General features: G+C 33.7%; 1 protein-coding gene and 1 long non-coding RNA gene across 2 annotated transcripts in view; one reads left to right on the forward strand and one right to left on the reverse strand.

The window, feature by feature from the left end:
• Positions 1-1,491: 1,491 nt before the first annotated feature.
• The window catches only part of osp (myosin phosphatase Rho interacting protein outspread), a 74,703-nt gene continuing 57,233 nt past the window's right edge, over positions 1,492-18,961 (forward strand). The window contains 1 exon segment of the mRNA XM_086837534.1: positions 1,492-1,567. Within this exon segment, the coding sequence (XP_086693660.1) occupies positions 1,541-1,567 (27 nt within the window). The 5' untranslated portion in view covers positions 1,492-1,540.
• The window catches only part of LOC147642971 (uncharacterized), a 37,340-nt gene continuing 19,870 nt past the window's right edge, over positions 1,492-18,961 (reverse strand). The window contains exon 2 of the long non-coding RNA XR_015272730.1: positions 1,492-4,358. This is a non-coding gene — a long non-coding RNA (uncharacterized LOC147642971). The remainder of the gene's footprint in view (positions 4,359-18,961) is intronic.

The following is an 18,961-nucleotide window of genomic DNA, read 5'->3' on the forward strand; positions in this document are numbered from 1 at the left end:
TTTTTTTCTAATATATATTTTTATATTGCTTATAAAATCTATAAGCTAAACCTATTAATGTTGAATAAATGTTTACAAAATCCTCCAAAATTGTTTTATAAAATACCCAGTTTAAGACCTTTTTTAAATAAACAAATGTACAACAATTTTTAATAGGCTATAACATATTTTTGTTTTGGTTATAAACATGAAAGCTATAAAAGGAAATGTGAATATAATCCATTCACAAGTAATAGCAATAGCGAATATTTGTCTAAATAATAAGGAAAAGTCAAAGATATATGTGAGGGAATTTTTGTTATGGTAAATACAATATTTTTGAATAAAATTATAACAATATATAAGTTAATTTGCTATTCATGCAATAAATCTAACATTTACTCTGTTATACTTTTGTGCTTCAAGGAATTGTCAAAACCCTTGTCCAATTTTCGCAAACCAAAAGAAAAACCTAGGAAAAATGCATTTTTAATGAGCTTTGCGATTCCGCATGCTGTGACGACGTCAAATGGGTGGGTGTACGTACCCAGCCACCGAACCACCGAGCCACCGAGCCACCCAACGCTTCATCCACAAACCTCTGTCACCCACAATTTGCAATGTTTATGTTTTGTCTTCGATTTGTTTTCTGCCTACCACAGTACGTGGGTCGTTTGTGAATTGGTCAAGTTTGTGCCGCTTGCCTCAAGCTCCGGTATCCGGCGACAAAAAGTGGCAACTGGGCGAGCTCAACTACAAGATATCATGTACACTGGTGGTGGGTGAAAGAACAGGCCCACAGAGATATGCCCAATTCAGATATATATATATATGTTTGGCAAGTATCTTGGAGTCTGTGGCATTTCTTGGCTTGGCGATATGCGTGCAATTTATCAAGTCATAAAATATTTAGGTGTTCGCCATATTTGAGCACGTCTTGCATAATTTGTACGTTTTGTACTTTTAATTAAAGATATTTTCGATATATTTCTTGTTTGGCCATATTTGGTTTGGATACCGATTGCCATTGTTTGTGCTGTGGCATGCCACAACAACACAACACAGCACAACAACAAAAAAGGCAGCAAGAAAATTGCGGCCCTAATTTGTCTTTTCCCCCCCTCGAAAAATCACCCAAAATCATTTATCATGCCAGCCACTAATAGGCAATTTCGTTAGCCATCTAGTCGCTGTTGAAATTTTAAATAATAATATTTTTCGAAAGCAAATATTTAACCCAAAAAAAAAACACAAACGCAAAACAAAAGGGAAGAACAACACGATTTCTTTTTGCACAATTATGAATCATTTAAGATAAGAACTTTGGTCCGAGTTGAGTTGTTGATGATGCTACCTGATGATGCTAATGATTTGGTTTTGGCTTACACATTTGTATGGTGATTAGCCAGGTTTCTGGCACTCTTACCTTGAGGGGGCTTGGAACACGTACGCAGCGATTTTCACATCTCTTTACTAATTTGTTTCTACGATTCTTTTCCCGTTCTCGTTTCAGGTATGTATAAAAAAATAAAATGAAAGATCCATAAAATGTTCTACGTTTATGCGAAAGCTACGAAACACGAAAGGGGTATGTTTGGAAATTAGCAAAAACCTTTAAAAGTTGGTCATAACAAATTTTTATGATTAACAAATTTAACTGTTGTTAGATGGTCTTAACAGGATTAGAATGTGTTGTGATTTGAAGAAACCATTATGAGTTTTAGGTATTATTAGATACAAAAACTATACTATGTATAGCTAAATAAATATTTATTAAAACTTATTGTTAGGTAAATAATTAAAAGCCTTCCATTGCTTGCTTAAATGTTGACATAATTAATTAAAATAACTCGGGAGCCCTAATGTTGATGTATTTATTTCATTAAAATATATTTTATGTCCAGCCATTAGCTCTATATAAATTCAGTAAACCATGATAAACAACTTTTTAGGACAGGCAAAGACAAAAAATAAATGATTAAACGAATTTTATTGGCTATAAAAAAGACAGCAATAAAAACATTGGGAAATTAATTAAAAAAGAAGATAGAAATAGAATAGAATAAAAATTTATTTCATTTATTTCCAGTTTGTTAAACTTTTAAAGAAAATCATAACCTATTTTGCCTAAATAATTGGAACTTCTCAAATATAGTTTTCGTTTTCTGTAAAGTAGAACTTTAGTTTTTCAACGTCTTTATTCTTTGTTTCGCCACGTTATTAGTTATTAACCTACTTCCGCCAAAACGAAAAGAATAGAAATTAATTTTCTTTGCCACTTTCGAAAATAATTTGCAGAACCTAGAAAAAGTCTAATAAATCATCAAAAGCGAATTGGGCTAATGTCGTCGCTTCATCAGCTGAATTTCGTGTGAAAGTCAGTTCTCTTACACAAATTAAGTAATTTCTTTTCGTTGTTGTATAAACAATCAAATTATTTTGCATTTAACATGATTATTATATCTTGGCCCCAACGACGACGGCGACAAACCTAATTGAGGTTGAGTCTGACAACCAAATTCCAAGTCCAACTCACATTTTTTTGAGGCGTTAGGTGGGCTTGGCCTTTGACTTGATATGGTTGTACATACGACGAATACTCACACACATTCCATACTTTTCATTGAGTTTCATTCATTTTCATTTGGGTTGACAAATGTGGCAGTAACAACTACTTGTGTCCATATGACAAATGTGTGTGTGGCCCACTTTATTTCCATTCAATTCGCTTAGATAGATTATTATGGTCTGTGGGGGCTTGTTAAGGCAATATGAGAAGTAACGGAAAGCAATACGATCACATAAAAGTCCACTAACGAGATGGAAAACATTTGCAATGTTTTTATTCTTTAAAGAAAGAAAACTGTAGAAACAGTTGAAATGGGTTAAAAATACTTATTGGGGTTATTATCAAGGATTTTTGGTTACAAGTGATCAATCAATTGTATAATTTGATCATTTTTGTATTAGGTTTTTGTTTTAATAAAGAATGGGATTATTTTAAAATATATATAAGAAAGTAATTAATTAATATGAACAATATAGATTTCTTAAGATATTTCAGTAGGATATAATTACATTTTATTTCAAAATCATCTTACATTTATTTCTTTACTTGATAATTTTGGTTTCAATTTTATTATTCTAATAATAAATTTAAAATAATTATTTAATACGAACTAGATAGGTTTGTAAAAATATTTCAGTAATACATTGAATACATTTTTTTCAAAGGTGTTCTTTTTCGCACTCAAAACTCCTTTTGAATCTCTGTTTCTTTCAACATTTCAAGTTATTCAATACATGTTTCATTCCCATAAATTGATACTAAATGGGGTTTGCTATGTACATGTGTAATTTAAGCAATTTTTTATAGATTTTTTACTTTACCAAATCTTTGGAAAAATATTCAAATCTCTTTGTTTTATTCGCATTCATTTGCTCATTGGTAAAGTTGAACTTTTGAATTTACGCTTTGGTATCGGATCCGTTGACAAGGTCTAGGTGCAGCCCGGCTGTCCATTGAGATCGATAAGTTGGACAATTGATTTGAATATGAATTCGAAATGCGTGTGTACATTTTGTCAGTCATTTTCGATTTCTTGCACGCGCCGTTTGGCGGAACAAAAAAGTCATTGGAAATGTGAGTCAAGTAAATGCGAATGAGTGTGAATGAGTGTGAATGAGTGCTCGTAACACGGTTCATGGCGCAATCTTCGGCAAAATTCAAATGACTGACAATCCAGGGGCAAGGTAATAGAATGGCCCAAATCCATGTGAGTGTATCCATCGGATACAAGATACTCCAATGCACGAGTTTCGCAGTTCACAGAATGATTTTCCAATCAAATCGGTGAAGAAGAAACTATCAACTTCCTTTTGGAAATTTTATTTTTCTTTTATTATTTTTGTTGTGTCAATTATGAGATCCTCCTTCTCTTCATATATCAATAAGCATCTGGGGGAAGTGTGTAAGAAAAACAATTTGCTCAACGTTTGCGTAAATTATTTTGATTTGATTTGTGAAATTTTCAAGATTCCCTTCAAGTTCCTTCTGGCCATAAAGCCAGGTACCGTTCTCGTTGTTGGCGCCCTTTTTTTCTTGGCAATTTTAGCCCAAGTCCGCAGTTCCCATCTTCCCTTCATCTTCCTGCACTTCTTGAGTTTCCTCGTCTTCTTCGCGGCGATCATCATCGACATCGATGTCGATGGTGGATGTCGATGGTGGATGTGGATGTGGATGTGGATGCTTCGAACGTGTGTGGTGTGAGTGAAGTAATCGGCCCGTTGGGTTCTCTGTCCTTCCCACTCCCGTTTCAAGATCCCCCCCACCCATCTGACCTCTCTGTCTTTCTCGCTCTCTTTCTCTACCCCAGACCCTACACAGAGAGAAAAAAATATATATATTTGATAAAGCTATTCATTTATAATAATATGTCAGGATTTATTTAATACGAATAATAATCACACTAAAGTAGAAAGAAAATATTGATATATGTATCTATAGTAAATCGGTATTTGATAAACCCAATAAATCGATATTATGTATGTTTTTTTATCAAACCACGTTAAAGAAGATCCCCTTAATTTATATTATTGTAGGATATGAAATCAACCTATAAACCAAAGTAGTTATTACAAATATTTTAAATGTGGACCGAATAAATAAATATATATATGAATATATATAAATTAAATACAATTTTCCGATACTCGAAATTATAGTTACCATTGATTTTGTAACCATATAAGGCATGTTTTTTTGGTAGATAAAATTTCGATTGACATTTATTATGTTATTTAAATACAGATGGTAAAAATAACCAAATGATTGAAATCTTATTTTTGGATTTTCGATATTATCAATAAAATCGATTTTTAAAGGCTTTTACTGATATTTTATTTGATAATAAAGAGAATTGAATTTATTATTGTAGGACACAAATAAAATTACCTTATTAATCAATGAAGTTATAAAAATATTTTAAATTAAAATTATAAAATGATTTAAATAACATATTCGAATGCTTTTTCAATTTCAATTCTGATGATTTAATGCTATGATAAATATTTTTCGGTATTTAAATTTTTCAATACTTAAATTTTTGAAATATATTGTATATTTTTGTCGAAATATTCTATAGAATCTCTCTTTCGATCACTCTTTATATTATTTTCTGTGTACTTCCACTTTTGTTATTGCTCTTTTTCTTCTTCTTTGAGAAGAAGGTTGTTGAACTTGTTCGTGTGTGTGTGTTTGTGTGTTCTGCTTCTGTCTCTGGTGTTGTTGTTATTATTATTTTGTTGTTTTTGTTGTGTTCCCTCAATCAGTTTGCTGCCGCACTCGTCTTTCTCGACTTCCATCTCTCTCACTCAGCACATTGAGTTCTATTATAGAAAATTATATTATTATTATGTACTCGACTCTCCTCTGGGCACTGTTTTTACATCCCGAGATGCTTTTTTCCTCTGTTGTTCTTATTTTAAGGCATTTTTACTGTTATTACACGCAGCTTTTGTTTTTCTTATGCAAATTTTTTATGATTACTTCTTGTGATGATATTCCAAGCATCTTCTTCGGATGGTTCCTATATACCAATATCGATTTTTCTTTACAAAAACATAACATGTAACATAATTTTTAAAATTGCACCTAAGAACACGAAAAGTTGATTATATTTTGCATTTTTAAGAGCTGCTTCCATAGCTGTTATGATTTCTGATAATTGTTATATAGTAGATTGATGTATATTGATTTCAGCAAATTGTATTACTTTCAGAAAATGTTTACAAAACGACAACTTCGATTTCTAAATATATTGATTATTTTACTAGAAGAAAGAACAACGTTTTCTTTGTTCTATTTCTCTAATTTACATATTCAATTGCTTATCTTTTATATTTATTTTCCCACAACATTTGACCGGCCTTATCGTTTTGTGGCTCTTCAATTAGAGCCCTAAAATACATATTAACATAAGCCATTAAATCCAAATTAATTTAATTTAATTCAAATTGACAGCAACGATTCAGATAGATGAGGGAACCGTTCCCTGGAGCCTTATCAGCTGATCCCCGACTATTGAATGACCTCTCCCCAGCTCAGACAATTCAGAAATATCAACAGTCTCGTGAATTCTTCAAGTTTTGTTGCCAGACTTTGCCTGGCGTTGGCGTTAAAGTTATTTATGTTTTGGCTTTTGTTTTGCTTTTTATTTGTTGCCTTTTTTGGGTCAATAAAAACGCTGACCTTTTTGGTTTGCCGGGCTCCAAGCTCCAGGGCTCAAAAAGCCGCCCAGAACGGCGCTAACAGGTTTTGTTCCCGTACATGTAAAGCAATTAATTTCAATATGTTTTTTTGTTAGAATAGAACCTTGGAGATAGGCTTTCTTATTTTAGAAAAGCCGCACTATCATGTGAAAAGGTGGAACCTCTCTATAATGATTTTCAATTTTCAAAAAAATCATTAATGTTTGATTACACATAAAATTTTATTTAACAAGGGATAAGTTCTATCCTTGTTTATACAAAAAAAGAAATATAATTAAAAAGGATAGACTCTCTCCTTGATAAATACAATTTTTATATGTAAGAGTTGTGTTATATATTTTAAAAGTATTCGGAAAAGAATCTAACAGTAAGAAATAGCTAGATCAAGTCGACTGTTGATGTTCAGATCAAGAATCTATGTACTTATTTCGGGTTAAATTATAATTATATCTGGAACTGATTAAAAGATATATTTTTTTTTATTTATTACTATATTTCTTCGTTTTTTTATTGCCCATTGTTGACTTGGATCACACTTTTGACCTCTTTTATCCCACTGTGCTCGGCTCGTGAACAAAAGTGTTGAGGGGACAAGACCATGAAATTATTTTTTATTCACTTGTTTCGGAATAATAGTTTGCTTTCTATTGAAAAGCTATGGATCTTAATTCCACATTGCCAAAGTTTATACACTTAAGAAACAGAAGACCACGAAACCACTTTTATTAAAGTACCTTTTCCTAAATAAAATATGGGTTCATAGTTCATTTTCTTAAAAAAATAGTTGGATACATAGTTAATTTTCCATAGTATAATATGATTCCATATTTCAGTGAATTAAATATATTGTTTTTTAGTTGTACCCACTGTTTTTATACCCTTGCAGGGTATTATAATTTCAGTCAGAAGTTTGCAACGCAGTGAAGGAGGCACCTCCGACTATATAAAGTATATATATTCTTGATCAGGATCAACAGCCGAGTCGATCTAGCCATGTCCGTCTGTCCGTCTGTCCGTCTGTCCGTTTCTACGCAAACTAGTCTCTCAGTTTTGAAGCTATCTGAACGAAACTTTGTAGTTAGCCTTCTATATACTCTCACTCGTATATATGTCGGAACGGGCCGGATCGGACGACTATATCATATAGCTGTCATAGGAATGATCGGAAAAGTTTTACAAAAAATATTATAAAATTTTTAGTTTTCAACAGAATTTGATCAAATTTGGGATATAGACATTTCATATTATTCTACAATTTTGTTGAAAATTTTATGAAAATCGGACGGCTATATCATATAGCTCCCATAGGAACGATCGAGAAATTAATACAATTAAATTTATAACTTTTTTAGTTTTCAGCTGATTTTCATCAAATTTGAGGTATAGCCATTTTATATAAGTCTTAAATTTTGTGGCAAATTTCATAAAAATCGGACGACTATATCATATAGGTGCAATACAAACGATCGTTTGATGTGGAGGAAAAATGCAAATCAGTGAATGTAAAACTGCAAATATAATATGTATAGGTGAATGAAATGAAAGCAGGTATTACTTCATTGTTTTTTAACACAAATATATATAATTTATATTGTATGGATTCCTATTCATAGAAGTTCTATCTGCAAGGGTATATAAACTTCGGCGTGCTGAAGTTAGCTTCCTTTCTTGTTAAGTAATAAAATGGTTCGTTTGCCTGTAGTGTTAATTCCTTTTACTACAATGCTTAGTTGTATTAAGACAAATCCCTTAACCGCCTTGTAAGTTCACTTTATTGGGTCACTTATTTCAATTCATGCCACTTGCCCCACGATCATTGAAGGTTTATTGAACCCACCCTAATCATTACATCAAAATATACGATGGTTGAGTGTCTGGAGTGGAACCTGGAGCTCATGACTAACAAAAGTTGACCAGCTGGTCTCGCTGGCTTTCCAGTGTCCAGTCTCCGTTCCAGTCTCACTTCCAGTCTCAGTTCCAGTGCCAATTGACACAACAAAACGGAGAAATATCCAACTCAGGCAGCAGAATGGCAGCCAAAAGGTTCCCACAGTGTCCACATGCCACAGAAAGAGAGAGAGAGATAGAGAGAGAGAGAGAGAGACGGACAGACACTTATGACATTTTGCTTTTTAGCAATAAATAATTTATGAATTTTACCCACATACAAAAAGAATATATATATATATATATATATATATTCGTAGATACATTTTCCAAACCGAAAAGATAAAAAACAAATAAATACCGTAACAAAAAAAAGGAATACAAAATATTTTTGCAACGCCAAAGAAATTAACAGCAATTGACGGTTGCAATTTGATTTATTGGCTTTGTCTGGCACAAAATAAAAAATACAGCTAGCTGTGCATAAAAAAAGAGATGGAGTCAAAAGTAATGATTTATTGGCACGATCGGTAAAACGTGTCGAAAGGAAGGGCCAAGCAAGTGGCAATATCGAAGGGGTTTGGGCTACACACGTGGCCAAAATGGAACGGGAGCGGGAGCGGTAGTTTTGACCCATTCCCATTTCATAGACTCAATGTATGATAATGGTAAAAATACAATGGAATAAACACATTTAACTGTAAAGCTCATTGAGAACGCGTAGAGCTCGTCCCCCATTTCATACTTTTGTGGAGTTACCTCCAACTCTTGCCTCTTACCTGTCTATTTCCGCTTCAGACTGTCTTTGACAGTTAGGCTTCTTTGTGGCATTAAGTGTTAAGCAATAATAAGCGTCGGAAGAAAGCTAAAAAGTGAAGAGGGTCTACGCTTCTACCACTTTTATGGATAGTATTCTTTAGCCAAACTGAGAAACTGTCTGGTCACCAAGGGGGAAACTTGAAATCAATCCATTAATTAAATTGCATTCCTTAACTAAACATTAAATATTTCAACCATAAACTTTTTATGATTAAAAACCCACTGGTAGTAATTTTTTTAAGTCTTGTAAAGAGAAATAATCATAAAAGAACTTGAGAAGAATTTATTACAACTTAGTAATGACTTTCAATTATAAATTATGAAATATTTACTTCAATTTAATATATACTATTGACTAGTTCTAAGTTTTTATAATCCATTTTTAATATTTTTCTTTCTAAATATAGAAATAATAAAATAGACTTCCTTTCATAGGTTTAATGACCTTTTCCCTCACAGAAAACGCACTTCACTTACTCAAATTTCCAATGTTAATTTCACACCATTTTTTCGGGCAAAATTTTGCCATTGTTTAAAGCTTAAAAAAAAAGTTCCCCAAAAGTCATTGTTTTATTGTTGCAGGGGACTTGCTTTCTTGCCCAGCAAATCGAAACGAGTTAACAAGTGTGACATTGGCAATTTGTTAGGTAATTTGGCAGAACAATCCAACGAACTTTGTCACGGCCCAAGCTTCTTCTACCACCGTCTTTGATCTACCGAAAAAACCCCCATGAAAATGATGATTATGTAACTCTGGAAAATTGTCAACATCTTTTGTCTCAATGCTAATTTCATTTTCCGGCTAGTAAAAGGTTAGGCCCCGTTGGCTTCAGTTTCCCCGCCTTGTAAATTATATTATTACGTTTATTTTTCCACTTCATTAATTCGCACTATGACTGACTTTGCCTTGGCCAACTCTCTCGGGCTCAACGCCTAATGTTATGTAATTTCCTCGAAACTGTAACTACTTTACTTTGTATTCGAATGTTTTCTTTCTTTTTTCCACCTATTTTTCTTTATATCTGCATTTGTTTATCGTTCGACTTTTGCTTACGAATGCGTTTTGCCTTGGACTCGCGCTCGAGCTTGGTCTTTGTGTGCTGACTGTCGATTTTGTTTGGCTTTGCCATTACTTGGGCTTCATTATTCAATCAAAGGCAATTGTGCACTTACGAATGCCCTGCCTTAGAGTGTTGATGAGGATGGTGATTCTTCAAAGCCTAGGTTTGTTTATAAAAGTTATATAGGATGACGTTACAAATTCAGTAAAGTTTAGTGTATAGTTAAAGGGAATTTAAGTACTGATAAAAACAGTAGAAAAACACGACTAGTTTCAATATTTTTAACTTTCCTTTCCTTTTTTTAGAACCTTTATATCCGAAATCCATTAGATCTCATTACCTCTCTTCTATTGCTTACATTTTTCCGCTATCAATGATCTTTTTATACTCTCTTTTCAATTACCATCGATCAATCAATCAATTCAATTTCGTTTTCAATCCCAGCTTTATCAAACAAAAGCTGTGCTCTCATTTCACGATCTCTTAGTACGATCGAAAGTGTGTCATGGCGGGTGTAATGAGGAGCCCCCAACTGTCCAATTATTGTTTATCCGCGGAGATATAGATGTGGATCTAGCCGTGACCCATTTATAGAGGAACACCCACTGATCCATGGTCTCTTTTAAAGAGCGGCTCTCAAGCTTTTGAAGTTTTGGTTACTGGTTACTGGTTACTGGTTACTGGTGGGTCTTAAAGCTTTTACTTTTGGTTTCAGGAAAAACTGAAAAACTACCTGCAAAAGGTAGTGAACAATAACAACAGTTAACATTTCCCATTTCCCGAAACACCATATTTGGGGGCACAAAACTAATGCATTACTAATTAGATTTTCGGGGCCGAGCCTTTCGCTGGAATCGTTTTGGCTGCTCCTGCACTTTCACGTGTGTGCAATTGAATTATTGAGTTTATTGTCTCAAGTGGCCATAATAAATAATCGTTTGGATGTAAAACAACATTCACCATTGTTGGCAGCTACATTTTAGCCATATTCGGATTGGCTTGGACCCCAAAACCGTTAGACATGCAAATCATGTAGGACTGTGTTCAGCGAATGCGTAGATGGCTTTTTGCTGCCTCTCTTAGCATTATCATTAGACATCATAAAACCTGAAAGCCGACTCTCTCGGCCCAGGCAAATGGAATTAATGAAACCTCAAACCGCACTCGGTAAACATTTTTTTTACAACAATTCTATTAAATTATACGTCCGTAGCCGCACATCTGTATGTGCATATATCTGCCCATTATCCACCAGATGTAATTAAAATCAGGGTTACGCCCGATTCCCCTCTCTCGATCTTTAGCATCTGTCATGTGTCCGTAATTGCCGATCCACCAGAGAGAAATGCCTTATAAATGTAGTTAGATATTGAGGTTTGGAGGGTTTTTTTGATTGCATTGCATTGCAACTAATTAATTACGACTAGATTTGCAATGTTACGAAGGTTCAAGTACCCTTTCTAGGTTAGTTTTTGGCAAAAATGAGTTCAGTGAGATAACTGAGATTAAAGCTTAATAAGCTGGGATTTAATAAATGTTTAAGGAGCATATAATACAAGGTATCTACTAAAAATTACTACTTAATTTTAATTTTATACATTACATCCAAAAAAGTTAAGGTTTAACTACATTTCCGAAGCTTAAAAAACTTAATAATTAAACAGAAAATATTTTGAGAACAGAGTAAATAAATTCAGCTGTTAAATTGTCTCAACCCACAATCTTTAGTAGATTTTACTGTAAGTACCAATATAATAACAAGATGAGTAACGCCACACGATTTTCTTGGACTGTTTCATAGGGTTTTTAGTTGAATTTTTAAGCTGTTGAAATGTATGGTATGGCATCTTCTAATTAAAGAGACTTAACTGTCTTACAGTAAATTCAGATAGATAAGCAGTTGGATTGTCCTTACCTAAAAGAATAGTGAAATATGCTATCAATAGTGAAATACTTTAGTACTATAAATATACTAAAATATACTCTTTCTCTATTGATTAATTTAGTGTAGTTTTTTTATAAATTATAATGTTGTTTTTGTAGTAATACAAGTAATTAAGTAAGTGTGTTTACAGTATTTCCTTCTACAATATAAATACTATCTAAGAGTTGGACCTAAACCTTTACTTCTTGCCAGGGCTCTTGAAAACAGTTTTGAATGGTAAGAGAAGTTGGTTTAGGTAATCATCAAGAGTCAATAATCAATTCATTTTTGAACATTTAAAATTCGATATCATATTTGCTTTATAAATTGTGCTCCACATATCTACTACTATCTGGTATATAATTTGATACAATTTTCGAATGCTTTGAAACACCTGACTGACTGACAAACTGACGGAATGACCGACTGACGGACGGTGGAACAAAGTTGAGCGATCACACAAAAATGCGGCTGACGACGACTCAAGTTTGGATGAGTGACTGGCGCAAGATCATTATCAATGGGATCTGCTTTAAAAAAAATCGAAATTATAGCATTGAACAAATAAGAAAATGAAAATGGGTGAAGAGAGAGAGAAGAGAGTGAAAAAAACAGGTGAAGTGATAATGATCGGTCTTCATCTCTTTGTTATTAGTTTTCATTGTAGGCCTTCATTATTATTTTCTATAACCAAAATGTAACAAGTTTTCAGATGTACAGAGAGAAACGTAAAGGCAATGCTTTTTACTTTTGTGTGCGTTACATTTTTCTTTCTATTTTTAAACAGAAAAATTACTTAATTTGTTCAGTTTCGAGCGAAGACAGCTTGATTTGATATCGAAACAACTTTCACTTCATTGCCGCAGCACGTCCCCCCTTCAAATAATTGACAAAAAGAAAAGTCTTCTCCCTCAGTCCCCCTTTTTAAATGCCACTCCTCTAATTTGAAATCGAAAATCGTAAAAATTCAACCTCAAAGCGATTTAATTAATTACAAATGCATAGGCATAGTCTTGGACCTTTATTTTTTCGGTTAGCCGACTGTCGGCTTGTTTTCTTTCTTGCAGGTGAATGCCAAAAAAAAGGTTAAATTTAAATTCATTGAAATTTTTTATGGAGTTTCCTGAAATTTTCTTCAATTTCTTTTAAACCATTTACACACTTTAAGCTTCAAATTGAATTGCAATGAAACTCTATTGAAAAGTGTCAAGTTAATCCCTAGAAAGTGAGAGATCCTTAACTCATTTTACCTTCGCTATTGCAGGGATTCCACCTTTTTAACTTGGCAGACAAGCTGTCTAAAAATGTTGTCATATTAGCCCAATTGTATTATATCTTTCCATTCCTTTTTTTTTGTTTTGTTTTGGTTTTTGTGTTTTGTTAAAGCATGCCGAAACCGCCTATTGGAGTTCATATAAGATATAAGATCACGTTGCGCTGACGTCTTTGTAGGTTGGCTCGGTTCGCTTGGCATGAGTCGAGATTATGCAACAATAGGTAAAGCTCTCTTGACACACACAAGTTTCTCACATTAAAAAACAATAACAAAAGCAGCAGCATTAGGAAAAGCTGCAATTGCAAGTCTATGAGAAAAATCACACATTATCTTCATGGAAATATCAATAAATCGGAGGATCAGAAACAAGAAAACAAAGGCCACGGCATTAAAAGATATGATGTTCCAATCTATATATCCAAGAAATGTTTCAAAAAGGGCATGGCATTTTCTTTTAATGCTTTGCAAATATTTAAAATATTTTCCCTTGAAAATATATATAAAATATAGTTTAAATTACTCTCAGATTCAGGTACTTTAACTGCACAAGTGAAATGTCAACTAAGCACTGAGAAGTGACACATAAAAAATTATTTGCAGCCAATGTTTATACATTTTATTGTTACCTTGCAGATTACATAATCGTTGGCATTTTTTGCTACTTTTTTTTGCAAATTGTTTAATGGCAAGTAGCCGCAAAAAAACAAGGCGAAAACCGTTTAAAACGATGCAGACACGAAGCAAAAAAAAAAGCATGTAATAACGAGAAGCAAAAAGCAAAACATCTCACCCACCTGAATGGGTCCCAGACTCTTTGGAGGTTGTCGTTATTAGCCCCAACGACTAAATGTTCATACCCAGATTCGACCTTACTTGACTTCTTTTTCACATCGAAATGTACAAGATTTTTGCAAACCGAAATACAGTGGCTACAAAAAGTGCAACAACGTAGAGACTGGGTGAAAAAACGGCACAGTCAATAAATAAGAAAGTCAAACAAGCAGCAAAATATTTACATAATGTTCGACCTCCAAGTTTTGAGTGTTTTTTTAGTTCTTGCTGGAAATTATGTAATGGAAATGGGATTTTAGGGTTTTAAAAGGATATCAAGGTTTCCAATACCAAATGGTTCTTTAATAAATTGTTGTACATTAAAAATTACCATTTATATACAAAGTATAAAATATGATTGCCAGATATATCAATAAAATGGCTTAGCTTTAGGCCAAGACATACGCCCAGCGGCTTGGCAAGTTTCTGTGGCACGAATTCCCAAACTTTTTTCTCTAGAGTCTAGACCATTCATAAAACTGCAAATATAATATGTATAGGTGAATGAAATGAAAGCTGGTATTACTTCATTGTTTTTTAACACAAATATATATAATTTATATTGTATGGATTCCTATTCAAAGAAGTTCTATCTGCAAGGGTATATAAACTTCGGCGTGCCGAAGTTAGCTTCCTTTCTTGTTATATTATCAATTAGATCAATGGGCGTAGCTTTTGTCCCTTCAGCAACTTCAGAAATTCTTGTCATTGGGTCTTTTTTTAAGGAGGAGTCAACATTTTTATGGAAACCATAAGTTGTGAGTAAAGCCAGACCCAGGAAGAACCGTTGGCGAATAAATCGCAGTTGGCAAATCATTTGCAAAAATTCACTTTGTAAATAACGAGCTCACAATTTATGAGTGACAATAATTATGCCACCAAATAAAAAAAAATCTCTGGGCAGAGATAGTGGTAAACCCAAAGCAACAACTGGCCGTCAAGTCGCATGCGAAAATCAATTAGGCGCAGTCCGTGGCTTCGAAAAGTATCTGGTGGATCGCGGATCGTGGCTATCTGCTCTTTTATCTGCTCCGCAGAGAGCTCCGCTGCTGCTGCTGCTGCTGTTGCAAGACAACAACAACAGGTTGAAAAACTTATCGCGATCGCTGTCGCTTGCGGTAAATGTCCAAAGTTATTACTAAAAGCTGACAAATTACGACTCAGGTCTCGGACGAGCCGGGGTTTTCGGTTACGCGGATCATATACTCGTAATTTTATATATATATATATACCTGGTAATCGAAGAGTAAGGGGTATGTTAAATTCGTGCTTGTTTATGCATTTAAAAGAAGTATATTTAAGATGATAACAAGAAAAGGGATATTTCATTCCTTAATCCAAAATGATCGGTTTTAATAGGAACCTAATATATCTCTATTTATGAGATTTTTCTTAGAGATTGTCTTGGAGTTTGTTTAGATATTTTAAATAATCTTTTCTATTTCTATTTTATTTAAGTAATAAGCTTACTTTCCGACTTTTCTAAACATTTTTCACCCATGACTGCCGGGTATTCCATCGTCGTGGCATTGAAATCATTCTTTTTTCCCTCTATTTCATTGCGGAAATGCAAACGCCAGACTCAAAAGTCAAACTCGGACAGATCTGATCTGCCCCAGAGGAGTCCAAGGCATGGTCCTGGGATTCAGCTCTAACGCGCATCAGAGAAGCGTTAAATTAAAAGTCGCTAATCATATCAATGTCCAAAGTGTAGCGGTTACCTGTCAATTGATGAGCCTAGTCCACCGTTGGCAGTAGTATCTTAGCAAAAAAATACAAAAAACAAAAACAAAAGGCTAAAACTGGAACTGCCAACGGGCCAAGCGGCCATAAAAGCAATAGCAGCAACAACAACAACAACTGAGACATGATCAGGAGGTGGAGTAACTGGCTTTCATAGCCGCTTAACTTAGCGCCAAGTTACGACATTGTCGGATTGTCTTTTGACTAGGCAAAAGGAATGTATTAACCTAGAAGCGGGCGTGGGGTTCTTATTTGTACTGCAATCAATAAAAGAAGTACTTAATAATGGTTAAATTTTTGTACAAAAAGTATTTATGAAAATAATAAAGAAAAAATTTGATACAAAACAAAGTTCATGGCACACAAAGGGTCACACTACCTAAAACTTAAGGGATAAGAAGTACATTACCAGTGTGACCAGAGGATGGACAGGAAATTAGCTGCCCTGCTAGTCGATGTCTTAAGAAATAAAGCTTTATAAGTGTGATATATAAGTGTAATGATTTTTTAAGTATTTTAACTAAACGTTTATTCTTACTTTTCCCCTCCATTTAATAACTTACAAAACTTGATTAAAAAAAATCAATTCATTGTAAAGGACCACGTCCGCCCAAGGGTTAATTGGCCAACTTGAAGGCCTCTGTTGGTTTCAATAAAAAAAAAACAGCGGACAGATGAATGTCGACAATGGGTCTACTTGGGCCGGATCCCAACTCCAGACATTGCTTGGCCAAAGGAGAAGAGTTTAATTCGAGACACACAACCTGATATCTTGCATCAAAAACAGTTTCTGTTTGGCTTTTATATATTTATTTTTTCTGCTGAGTTTGTGGTTTTCCAACAGTATTTGTTTATTTATTTGCTCTCCGATTTTTGTGTCGCATAATTTTCTGCTGTTCTTTTTTGGTTGCTTTTGCCAAATTTGGTCGTTTTTGGCACTGTAATTTTGCACATTTTTTGGAAAAGATATATATTTTTTATTTTTGTTTCGTTAACCTGACTTTGCCAGCCGCCTGTCTTGGCCATCTTTTTGTCCAACTGCTGACATTTTAATATGCACTTTGCGCTCATTTCACAATTGAAGGAGACTTTGCAAAAATAAACATATTTTTTTTTGGGGATTTTTTGCTGCTGGCTGCTGCAGCCAACTGGCAAAATAATTAACATCAATGTGCGTTTCTTTCTCAGTATTTCGAAATGTTTATTTTTATTGGTTGAACATTTTGGCTGGTGCACGATTCATTCTGATGGCAAAAGTCTGCGTCCCCATCATCATCATCATCATCATCCGGATGACACAGATTTCTGTTCTTTTCAGTTGGTGAAATGCAGTTGTGCGTTTATGCTAATTAACCCAAAATTAAGAACCAAAAAATAAGAGGATAAAAGAGCAGATGAGAAGTCATTTAGCAAAATCCCTTGGACATTGATTAATTAATTATTATTTTTAGTTTAAGCAAGATGAATGGGAAAACTTGTCTGGTAACAATCTTACAAAGATTTCCTTCAGTTTACATACATATAGCTGTTTTAGTTTATATACATCTGCTTTGGAGTATGTTTACTTCTGACTTCCTCTTTTTCTTGGACTCATTGTCTATTGACAACTAACTAAAAGGCAAAAAACAGACAGCCCCGATCCACATTTCTTTCAAGATCAGCCAACAAGACAGTTCGTCTGCTTTGGCTTTGGTTTTTATTCTAGACAAAAGTCAAATTGCAAAAAGGAAAAAGTGCATTCATTGCAGACGCAGACGATGCGTCATCGGTTTTTTCTACTTTTAAACTTTTTGCACATATATATGCAGACAGAATGCAAAAAGGAACCTTGATTTTTAAAGAATTAGTCAGTAAAAATAAAATAAATAAATAAATAAAATAAAGAAATATCTATTTGTGCCTTTTATGTAAAGAATCAGATCAGCCTGAAGCTAATACTAGACTAGCTTAAATGTAATATAATTCAAATTGAAAGCTATTCCACTTCTTTCTTTAATTAATTATAAATAAATATATATTTGTTTCATTAATGTAAAGAATCCAAAGAGCCTTAAGCGAATACTGAACTATAATTTAATATCTTTAAATTTCAACTCATATAGATATTCTACTATTTTCTAAAAATAAGTTTTAATAAATATATATTTGTTTATTTATGTACAGAATCAGAACAACCTTAAGCCAAGACCAGACTAATATTGAATATATTTCAATTTGAAAGCCATATAGATATTCCATTACTTTCTAAAAATAAGTATAAATAAATATCTATTTGTCCGATTTATGTGAAAATCAAAACAGCCTTAAGCTAAGATCAGACTTAAATTAAAATATATTTCAATTCGAAATCAAATTGTACATTAAATTTCTTTCTGTGTGCTCTCAGCTATACACTTCAATTGCAGTTTTGCTGATCGCGCAGTTCACACCCCGCCAGCTCCCTTGGATAAGTCCATAACGTAAATGGCCACCATGCATCAAGTTGGCCATAAATTATTTGCTTGTTGCTGCCTTTTTTTGTGGCTGCTGGTGGTTGGTGGTTGGTGGTGGTGCTGCTTGCGATTTTATAACGTTGACCCCGCGGATCAGCGGATCTTTGCCCGTGGTGGCAGCAGATATACACATATATACTATATATATATATATATCTTTTGGACAAACTTGAAATTTTTATTGTGCCTCTCGCGGTCGTGTGTTAAAGTTCAAATGTGGCCAGGCCACATGCGTTGCTGCCTGCAGTCAGGGTCCCTAAAAATATATACGACTTTATATGTACGAAGGTATCTCAATCTGTCTTTTTGGGGTTTCCATGTGTGGTATTTATAGGCTCTCCACTCTGTACTTTTACTTTTGTTTGTCTCCTTTTTCTTTCCTCTTATAAATTATATGGTTGGGTGGGATTAAATGCATTTTTTTGGTCTTTGACTCTCTTGGCAATATTTAATCCAGCCTATAGCAGCGAATTTATCGTAAGACTCGGAGGATGTGCCAGAGGAGAAAGGATTAAAAACTGAATACAGCCAAGTTACGTAAATAAATGAGATTGAGTCACGATACTTGAGCTTTAAATCTCTTAATCATGCACTTTATGCAGAACTTTAGATGCAATGATTGACTTAATTTATTAAAAGTTAGTTCGTTTTAATTAAAACCAATCACAACTAGTTTATA

This window comes from Drosophila serrata, unplaced genomic scaffold, assembly GCF_035046125.1.
Source record: "Drosophila serrata isolate PLE 108 unplaced genomic scaffold, ASM3504612v1 contig_311, whole genome shotgun sequence".
Classification (NCBI taxonomy): domain Eukaryota; kingdom Metazoa; phylum Arthropoda; class Insecta; order Diptera; family Drosophilidae; genus Drosophila; species Drosophila serrata.